The sequence below is a fragment of the Oncorhynchus keta genome, unplaced genomic scaffold, assembly GCF_023373465.1.
Source record: "Oncorhynchus keta strain PuntledgeMale-10-30-2019 unplaced genomic scaffold, Oket_V2 Un_contig_27052_pilon_pilon, whole genome shotgun sequence".
NCBI classification, from domain to species: domain Eukaryota; kingdom Metazoa; phylum Chordata; class Actinopteri; order Salmoniformes; family Salmonidae; genus Oncorhynchus; species Oncorhynchus keta.
Window position 1 is genome coordinate 677 of NW_026285310.1, and position 11,096 is coordinate 11,772.

Consider the following 11,096-nt stretch of genomic DNA (forward strand, 5'->3'; position numbering starts at 1 on the left):
CACTGCATCTCAGTGCAAGAGGCATCACTACAGTCCCTGGTTCGAAGCCAGACTGAATCACATCCAGCCATGATTGGGAGTCCCGTAGGGAAGCGCACAATTGGCCCAGCATCGTCCAGGTTTGGCCGGGGTAGGCCTTCATAAAAACAAGAATTTGTTCTTAACTGACTTACCTAGTTAAATAAATAAATAATTAAAGTGGGATGCATGCCAGCAAAGCCACTAAACAATACATTAATTGCACTATAACAGTGAGAAACGGTGCCCACAAACTGTTAGGACCCAACAGCATTGTCCCAACAACTAACCACTGCTACACCTGGCTATCAGCGGAGCCTTGTCTGTCATTAGGCCTCATTTACCGCCTTTTAAAATAACATGGCTGACTTACTTAAACAAATGTGGTTTCTACTGACAATTGATATATACAAACTATGGCATAAGGGGACGACAAGAGGAGAAGAGGGCATCTGTAATTTTGATTAAGACATTAATGAGCGAGCTAGGACGGACGTAGTCAATATAACTATTTGTTCAGCACTTTTGAAATGGACAGCGACAGATTTCAGAACATGGGCCGTTCTTACAGTGTTCTCCCTGTACGCCAAGTCAGAACCGTAGGATAAATAAAGGGGCATATATGCAGACAATGAAAACTCTTACAATATTCAATGATTACATTTCTCAAAAACAGGTAATAGGCTACATGTGAACCACTAAGTCAGAACAGTAGGCAAAATTAAGAGGTGAAACAAGACCAAATTATTAGGGCGAGGCACATGGGCTACTGACATCTTACTACACAACATACACTTGGTATTACTTTCTTAGCTACAGTATACACATCTCCCTGGCATGTTACATCATTTATGCAGTTCTACCCTTAGACTTGGCAGTGACGTCTTGTTCCCATGAATGACAGGACACTGAGCCAATCACGGCGCAAATGTCCGTATTTTCTGCGGGATTGCCCCACCTCCACAGAAAGCACTGAGCTGGCTGAAACACCTGCATTTTGGAGCTGCCTTACTCAAGAAAACAAAAAGAGAGACCATGTCTGTATGCGGCTTTAATAACAACAGCAGAGTCCCGGCCCATCTGCCTGAAAAGGTCTGAAATCCTACGTCTTTAAAGAGTATCGCCCCCCAAAAAACACAAGTAATATTAATAACATGACACTTGTCCTACTTACACCGACTAATTGAGGAGAAATGTATTTACTGTGATATGTGGTTGTCTCACCTGGCTATCTTAAGATGAATGTTCTTAATGTGCTGGTGACATCACAGGGTCAGAGAGAACTCCTGACTGAAGTCATACAAAAACACTCCAGGCACTCAGCCCATAAGAACCATTCATACTGTCAGATCTAATATGAAGAACTGAATACAACCATAAGAACCATTCATACTGTCAGATCTAATATGAAGAACTGAAAACTAAAGAGAAGAAGAGGTTGACCAGTACATATTCATGTAACTTTATTTTTCATTGGCAGATCAATAAAGTTTGCTTCAATGCAGTTATCCAAACACATTCATGATCAGTAACTAAAATAACTCATCTAGTTTTAAAGACAATTAATAAACACATGTATTCATTTCATAAACTGTGTATCATTAAATAAAGTTGTAAAATCATCCCCCCAAACTAATGGGGAAAAGTGATCATCACACCATCTCTATCTGATACATGTTAGGGGCGGAAGGTCGCCTAGTGGTTAGAGCGTTGGGTCAGTAACCAAAAAGTTGCAAAATCGAATCCCCGAGCTGACAAGGTAAAAATCTGTTGTTCTGCCTCTGAACAAGGCAGTTAACCCACTGTTCCTAGGCCATCATTGTAAATAAGAATTTGTTCTTAACTGACTTGCCTGGTTCAATAAAGGTTAAAACATTTTTTTTAAGCGTCTTACTAACTCCTTCCGAGGGACATCCTGGTCTCAGAGCAAAATGTATTTTATGTTACAAAAACATCCGTGCCACTCCATTTAGTATGTTACGTTCCACAAAATTGTTTATGTCCCTGTTAGTGAGCATTTTAGCCTTTGTCAAGATATGCCACACCTGTCAGGTATAGATTATCAAGAAGCTGATAAAACAGCATGATCATTACACAGGTGTACCTTGTGTTGGGGACAATAATATGCCACACAACACAATGTCACAGATGTCTCAAGTTCAGGGAATGTGCATTTCTCATGATAACTGCAGGAATGTCCACCAGAGCTGTTGCCAGAGAACTCAATATTTATCTCTCTACCATAAGACACCTCTAATGTCCTTTTAGAGAATTTGGCAGTACATCCAACCAGCCTCACAACTGCAGATCACATGTAACCACGGCAGCCCAGGACCTCTTCACCTGCAGGATTGTCTGAGGGGGGCTGAGTAGTATTTCTGTCTGTAATAAAGACCTTTTGTGGGGAAAAACTCATTCTGATCGGCTGGGCCTGGCTCCCAAGTGGGGCTATGCTCTCCCAAGTCCCACCCATGACTGAGCCTCTGCCCAGTCATATAATATCCATAGATTAGGGCCTCATTTATTTTAATTGACTGATTTCCTTATACAAACTGTAAATCTTTGAAATTGTTGCGTTTAGATTGTTGTTCAGTATAATACGACTTGCAGGACGTATCGTATGTTAAGAATTACAATTCGTATGTTATTTTACGCATTGTTATTCATACAATATGTTACGAACTTGTGATATGTATGATATGTTACGAATTCCAATTTGTGTTGCTAACGTTAGCTTGGTTAGGGGTGAGGGGTTTAAGATAGAGTTAAATGGGTTTAGGAGAAAGGGTAGCTAACATGCTGACATAGCTAAAAATTAGTAAGTACTTGCAAAGTTGCTAATTAGCTAAAATTCTCCGTGATGAGATTCAAAAACGCAACCTTTGGCATGACGTTTGAGTTTACACGCCCACCCTTCCACAGAGCAGGAGTAAAGCTTCTCTCCTACGTCTGAGCGTCGTCTCAGATTATTAGTGAACTAATTCTGTAACGTTAAAAATAAATGTGGCACAGCGGTTGCATTAAGAAGCAGTGTATCTTTGTAACTATATGTAGAACATGTATATTTAGTCACAGTTTATGATGTTTATTTCTGTTATCTGGCGGAGCTCTCTATAATTTCTCCTGACATTTTTGAGAATTTTCTGAACATGGCGTCAATGTAAACGGAGATTTATGGATATAAATGGCATATTATTGAAAAAAAAACATAAATGTACTGTGTAACATGTCCTATTACTGTCATCTGATGAAGATTTTCAAAAGGTTAGTTAATGATTTATTTTTTAATCCTGCTTTTATAATTTTATATTTTCTGGGACAAAATGGCTGCCTCTTGTCTTTGTTTCGGTGCCTCTTGTCTTTGTTCGGTCTAATATAAATATGTGCTGTGTTTTCGCTGTATAACATTTAAAAAAACTGACACGCTGGGTAGATGAGCAAGGTGTTTATCTTTCATTTGAGGTATTGGACTTGTTAATGTGTGGAGGTTAAATATTTCTAAGAATATTTTTGCATTGCCTGCGCCACGGTTTCAGCTGAACAAGGGGGGGGCGGACTCTGAGAGGGACGCCTCGCTTTAACTGGTTTTAATGTATACGTTGGTGTGTTTTTAAGTTGCTCTGGTGAGAGAAACCTTTGCCACAGCCAGAGCAGACGTAAGGCTTCTCTCCAGTGTGTGTTCTCTGGTGAACTTTTAGCTCATTTGATGTTTTAAAACATTTTCCACAGACTGAGCAGTAATAAGGCTTCTCTCCTGTGTGTGTTTTCTGATGAACTTTGAGCTCAGTTGATGTTTTGAAGCATTTTACACAGTCAGAGCAGCAGTAAGGGTTTTCTCCTGTATGTATACGTTCATGTGTTTTTAAGGTATCCAATCGGGAGAAACTCTTTCCACAGTCAGAGCAGAAGTAAGGCTTCTCTCCTGTATGTGTTCTCTGATGAAGTTTTAGCTCAGTTGATGTTTTAAAACATTTTGCACAGTCAGAGCAGTAGTAACGCCTCTCTCCTGTGTGTGTTCTCTGATGTACTTTTAGCTCAGTTGATGTTTTAAAGCATTTTACACAGTCAGAGCAGGAATATGGCTTCTCTCCTGTATGTACACGTTCATGTGATTTTAAGTTATCCAATCGGGAGAAACTTTTTCCACAGTCAGAGCAGGAGTAAGGCTTCTCTCCTGTATGTATACGTTCATGTGATTTCAAGGTATCCAATCGGGAGAAACACTTCCCACAATCAGAGCAGGAGTAAGGCTTCTCTCCAGTATGTACTTGTTTGTGTGCTTTTAAGCTGCTCATTTGAGAGAATCTCTCCCCACAGTCAGAGCAGTAGTAAGGCTTCTCTCCTGTATGTATACGTTGGTGTGTTTTTAAGGTATCCAGTCGAGAGAAACTCACCCCACAGTCAGAGCAGGAGTAAGGCTTCTCTCCTGTGTGTATTTTTAGGTGTGCTTTTAGCTTTGATAGAAATGGGAAAATCTCCACACAATGTGGGCAGTGGTGAGACCTCTTAGCTCTGTGATCTTCCTGCTGTTGTTGTCTGGATGCAGGGAATGTCTCAACATGGTCTCCTGTGTGAACAACATCAGAAGAACCAGTCAGTTGGTGTGATATACATGTCAATCAAATGTATATTAGGAAGCCCTTCTTACATCAGCAGTTTGTCCAAGTGTTCTACAGAAACCCAGCCTAAAACACCAAAGAGCAACCTATGCAGATCGAGAAGCACAGTGGCCACGAAAAACTTGCAAGAATGGTAGGAAGCTCGGAACAAACCTAAAGAGGAACCAGGCTCTGAGGGGTGGCCAGTCCTCTCCTGGCTGTACCAGGTCACATATGAATTCATGTAAGTCGGCTGTACAATTACAGAACGGGAATAAAACTATTCTAAAACTGGGTAAGAGTCAAAAACTAAAAAGGGGCGAAAGTCAAAAACTATGAGCCATATCATCCTCCACTCACTATCACAAGAGTTAGTAACTACACAGCCATATCATCCTCCACTCACTATCACAAGAGTTAGTAACTACACAGCCATATCATCCTCCACTCACTATCACAAGAGTTAGTAACTACACAGCCATATCATCCTCCACTCACTATCACAAGAGTTAGTAACTACACAGCCATATCATCCTCCACTCACTATCACAAGAGTTAGTAACTACACAGCCATATCATCCTCCACTCACTATCACAAGAGTTAGTAACTACACAGCCATATCATCCTCCACTCACTATCACAAGAGTTAGTCACTACACAGCCATATCATCCTCCACTCACTATCACAAGAGTTAGTAACTACACAGCCATATCATCCTCCACTCACTATCACAAGAGTTAGTAACTACACAGCCATATCATCCTCCACTCACTATCACAAGAGTTAGTAACTACACAGCCATATCATCCTCCACTCACTATCACAAGAGTCACTACACATATCATCCTCCACTCACTATCACAAGAGTTAGTAACACAGCCATATCATCCTCCACTCACTATCACAAGAGTTAGTTAGTAACTATCATCCTCCAGCCATATCATCCTCCACTCACTATCACAAGAGTTAGTAACTACACAGCCATATCATCCTCCACTCACTATCACAAGAGTTAGTAACTACACAGCCATATCATCCTCCACTCACTATCACAAGAGTTAGTAACTACACAGCCATATCATAGAACTTTACTACTTCACTTCTTTAGTCTCTGAACACTCCAGACATCCCAGTGAATAAAACACATGAAATAACATCTACCTTCTCATTGAAACAGTTCTACTGCAACTTTTCATACACAGTGGGAAGTTGGAATGAACAACAAACTTAGTTAGATAGAACCTGCTCTTACCATGAGAAACAGATGTTCCAATCTTCTCCTCTTCTTCTTCATCTTTAATGTTGACATTCAGCTCCAGTGTTTGACTGCAGTCTTCCAGCTTCACTGATGCCATCTCTGGACCCTGCAGTGCAAACTGGGCTCCACTGTCACAATCAGGACCCAGTGACTGTAGGTTTGGATTCAGTGTGGAAGGAGAGAGGCAGGCTGGGTTTGTCCTCACTGTTGATGTTACCGGCCTCAGACTTAATTCAAGTCGTCCTGTAGATATAATGAGAAACGGACAAGTTATTATAACTTCTTTATTATAACAAAATATATTATAATGTTTTCTTGTTAATTTCTCTCATTTCCATTTATCAGGTAACTAATCACTGACAACAAAACATTAATTCACAATAGACAAAGTGTACACTTTAAAATTGCACAACATAAGTTCACTTAATCTATAGTAGATTCCCTACATTAAAATAAATGACTCAAAAACCATTTAGTTCAAGGTTACAGTATGTTTTAGGCAGCACTATGTACTATTTTCCTGAATAATATTCACTGTATTATATAGTGTTATTTTGGCCTTCGGCCGTCCCCAGCTACCGTCCAACGGAGAGGGATGGAGGACAGAGATAGTGTCGTAGCAGAATCACAATTAGTTAGGTAACATTGATAAATAAGATGTTTTATTTACATAATAATGCTTATGTGAGATATTTGTCATTAGAATGTCTTCTTTTGGATAATACTGTTGGCAGTTGCATTTTCCTCTCTCTTCTCCAGGGGAAAGTCCCTTGGGGCCCAGAGAGGGGAGAGGTCAGGATTGTCTTCATATGTGAGGGTATCTGTTAAACCATGTGAAGGGCTCCACAATGTCTGTACACCTGTCACTCCCTACTTTTCCCATATTGGGAAGAGGAGTATGGCAGTGTCTGGAACCATTGTATGTCCCCTCTTGTGTCAAAACTTATCTTGATTTAGTATATGACCCAGAGGCTCACTACTCTCTGTGAGCTTGTCCAGAAGAGGTTGTATTTCAGATGGGAGTATCTAGAATTGACAACTGATATATGCCATTGGATGAGGTAATGGTTTGGTCATATGAAGTACCAAGAATGAGAAGTAGAACCTCGTCTAAGAGAGCAAACTGAACAATAAGTTATAGCTAATGCCTTCTGGCTATTTACTCTCTCCAGTAAAAGTATTCCTTTGTAATGTTCCTAATATCTGTTATTCATCATTGAGAGGTTGAGAGGGGTGTGTCTTGGCTATAAATGATACTAAGAATTGTTTTGTAAGCACTCTCAGAGAGTTCATTTATAGACACTGAATTGATCTGAGAGTCATAGGGCCATGGTGAAGCTCAAATATAATTAAAGATGGACGTTATAATATAACTCTGACTTGTGTGTGGTTTGCTCTCTCAATGTTTAGTAATAAAGGAAATTACCACGACAATAGGGAGAGAAGACAGAGATAGGGATGGAGGACAGAGATCTCTGTCTGCACATAGATCCTGTATTACCACCCTGTATATTGATCCTGTATTACCACCCTACCAACCTGCACATTGATCCTGTATTACCACCCTGTATATTGATCCTGTATTACCACCCTGTACATTGATCCTGTATTACCACCCTGTATATTGATCCTGTATTACCACCCTCTACATTGATCCTGTATTACCACCCTGTACATTGATCCTGTATTACCACCCTGTACATATTGATCCTGCATTACCACCCTGCACATTGACTCTCTACTGGTACTCCTTGTGCTACTATTACTTTCTTTATTTAGAAAATATTTCCCTTTATTTATTAACTATGTATTATTGGAAGGAAGCGTTTCACTGTAGAGTCTGCCAGTTGTTATATTTATTAACTATGTATTATTGGAAGGAAGCGTTTCAAAGTTTACACATTGTATTTGGCGCGTGTGACCAATAAAATTAAGATTTCGCTCGCAAAAAAAACAACTGTATTTACCATTCACACCATAGTAACAAATATAGATAACATAGAAACAACTAAATGTGTCTGAATATTAGTACACATGTAGAAAACTGATAATCATTACATTCAGCTTCAAAACAGTAGAGCAACCGTGAAAATGTCTCTCTGATGCTTCCTCACTGCCTGACTGAAGTCCATTGACTCAGACAGAGTTTCCGCCGCCATTTTATCAGCTCGTAAGAAACACATTACACAACAAAACAATAACATGTAAAACGAACTCCGAAATCTCAAATACATGGATTCTTTATGAATGTATCTTGACGAAGTAATGTATATTCATTCACTCAGACAAACCCAGTCTCTAACTATGTGACTTATCACTCACTCGGTTTGACACAACAACGTCATAAAACCTTCAGCAAACGTGACAATACATTGACCGATTTGCTACCTAACATGTTATGACATGTTCTTTCGATATTATAAAGTGTAAACGTGCTATTACATACCTGTAGTGATGCATTTGAAACGGATACAAAAGCTATCGTCTTCACAGCACAGTTCTAGTGTTCCTTCTTCTATGAGGTTTAACGGCGGTTGGCATCCAATGCATGTTGCATTACCGCCACCTACTAGACTGGAGTACAACTCGTTAGTTAATACTTCGCTTGGAAAAATAAACAAATACGCTACTATCTACACTCACAAATTTAAATAAAATGAAATACACCACCCTATTCCACTATTTAAATCTATTTAGTCTTCCCTCAGGCCAACATCCTGAAAGGATGGGACACCACCATTTAACACACCCTGTAACTCTTTTGATGTCAAGTCTCACACACACAAATACCTCTCTGCAGCTGCCACCATCACCTCAGTTTTCTGCAACCTACATTCCAAAAATCCAATCTTACTGAAAAATATATCACCGACACCACTCCTCTCATAATCCCTCCCCCTTGACCATCTTCCTCTACTTTCTTCACTGCCTCAGCATATGACAACTTCTGCACTACATTAACCCTGGAAACCTCAACCTGCGTCTCTCGCAGGGGTCATTTCTGATCCCCAGCCCCATGGGAACCCCTACAATTAACACATTCCACTACTTTCCCCAATGTTACACATTCCTTTGTCTCCTCCAGAGGTACTAAATGAAACAGGTTATAAACTGAACATCCCGCCCTTCTGCACACTTCTCACACCCAGGAACCTCCCTCAAAAACACGAAACCCAAAACAGTACCGTGTGGTGAAAAACACACAGCTGCCACATGCCCATAACCTTGACACCTGTAATAACAAATCATACTGTTTTGACAAAACAAAGGAAATAAAGGTCAGAACATGACACCTCCCTCCTACACACAGCTGCCACATGCCCATAACCTTGACACCTGTAACAACATAATGTATTCAGCACAAAAGCTCGTACAGGATAACTTATATATCCTAACAGCACTTTTAGTGCTGGTTCTTCTTCTCCTTCAATGTTTTATGGCAGACTTCACCGGTAGTGAATAAAACATGTAAATATCAGGCCTCCCGAGTGGCGCAGTGGTCTAAGGCTGTGCCAATAGAGATCCTGGTTCGAGTCCCGGCTCGGTCACAGTCGGCCACGACCGGGAGACCCATGGGGCGGCGCACAATTGGCCCAGTGTCGTCCGGGTCAGGGGAGGGTTTGGCCGGCAGGGATGTTCTTGTTCCATCGGTGTTTCGTCTGACACATTGGTGCGGCTGGACTCCGGGTTAAGCGGCCATTGCATCAAGAAGCAGTGCGGCTTGGTTGGGTTGTGTTTTGGAGGATGCAAGGCTTTCGACCTTTCAGGAGTTGCAGCGATGGGAAAAGACTAACTACTAATTGGTTGGGACATTGCTGTTACAGCCTCCACTCTTCTGGGGGCTTTCATGGACAACACAAGAGCATTAGTGAGGTTGGGCACTCATGTTGGGTATTAGGCCTGACTCGCAGTTGCCTCCATTCATCCCAAAGGTGTTCATGGGATTGAGGTCAGGGCTCTGTGTAGGTGATAGAGGAATTCTAAACTTTATGTTTTATTGCCGTTCATCCACCATTTCTAATTCATTAATGAATTGTAAGTTCATTAATTATCCATGAAGTAGATTGAGACCAGTCTTAAAAGCCAGGTAAGAGCGTTTAATTCCAGAGAGTACTAAATGCTTACACACATTTCCACAGGTTATAAACTGAACATGACATCATCAGTTTCCCGCCCTCTCTCCGATTCTCACAAGAACCCATTGTTTTAGGAATGGAACATTTCCCAGACATTTCTTATCTGTCTGAAAAGCCATAGCATCACTCCCCTTTTGACTTCCCAAGAGACACAGACAATGCAATTCGTTCTGCTTACATTTTCAGTAACAGCTTAACCAATAACTTTTACTTTTCATACCATAACATAATAGTATTAGAATAAATGGTTCTAATCAATAATGTATACATAATTAATCATCTTAACTACAATTTCCTCTAACAGTAGGCCAGTCAAGTTCTTCCACACCGATCTCAACAAAACTTTTCTGTATGGACCTCGCTTTGTGCACGGTGGCATTGTCATGCTGAAACAGGAAAGGGCCTTCCCCAAACTGTTGCCACGGTATCGTCTAGAATGTATGCTGTAGAAATAAGATTTCCCTTCACTGGAACTAAGGGGCCCGAACCATGAAAAACAGCTCCAGACCATTATGCCTCCTCCACCAAACTTTACAGTTGGCACTATGCATTCGGACAGTTAACGATCAGACAAACCCAGATTCATCCATCGGACTGCCAGATGATGAAGCCTGATTGCTCACCCAGAGAACGCCAATGGCGGCGGGCTTTAAACCCCTTTAATTGGCATTGCAATGGTGATCTTAAGCTTCTTCCACTGCTTGGCTATGAAACTCTGATGAATGACATTGCTTCCAGAGGCAGTTTGGGTGTATGCAACCGAGGACACCGTGCTTTAGCACTTTTGTAAGCTTGTGCTACCACTCGCAGCTGATATGCCCCCCCACCCCCAGAGCACAGTCTGCTAAATGTCCCCCAGGAAGAAATAAAAAAATAGAAATACAATTAAATGTAAACAATAATAAAATGTAAATGACATGATAAGTCCAATCAAAGCGACTGTAGATATCACATGATTTGAAGTTATTTTATCTGTGGACAATGACATTGAGCCTTCTTGGATTGGCACTTATAATGTAACTCTATGGCAGCACCCAAGGGGCTTGAATTTTCAAGTTCTACGATTAGACTTGGTAGTGACGTA

The 11,096-nt window shown here is 40.8% G+C and overlaps 1 protein-coding gene across 4 annotated transcripts in view; it reads right to left on the reverse strand.

The window, feature by feature from the left end:
* Window positions 1-1,464: 1,464 nt before the first annotated feature.
* The window catches only part of LOC127922771 (gastrula zinc finger protein XlCGF17.1-like), a 29,882-nt gene continuing 20,250 nt past the window's right edge, over window positions 1,465-11,096 (reverse strand). Inside the window, exons 1-4 of one of the 4 annotated variants that reach the window (XM_052506629.1) lie at window positions 8,667-8,929; window positions 8,323-8,450; window positions 5,871-6,119; window positions 1,465-4,585 (exon numbers count right to left, since the gene is read on the reverse strand). In XM_052506629.1, the coding sequence (XP_052362589.1) occupies window positions 3,606-4,585; window positions 5,871-6,119; window positions 8,323-8,450; window positions 8,667-8,686 (1,377 nt within the window). In that variant the 5' untranslated portion in view covers window positions 8,687-8,929 and the 3' untranslated portion in view covers window positions 1,465-3,605. Of the gene's footprint in view, window positions 4,586-5,870; window positions 6,120-7,934; window positions 8,165-8,198; window positions 8,451-8,666 lie in introns of those variants that run through there. The other 3 variants (XM_052506632.1, XM_052506630.1, XM_052506631.1) reach the window with 3 other exon arrangements.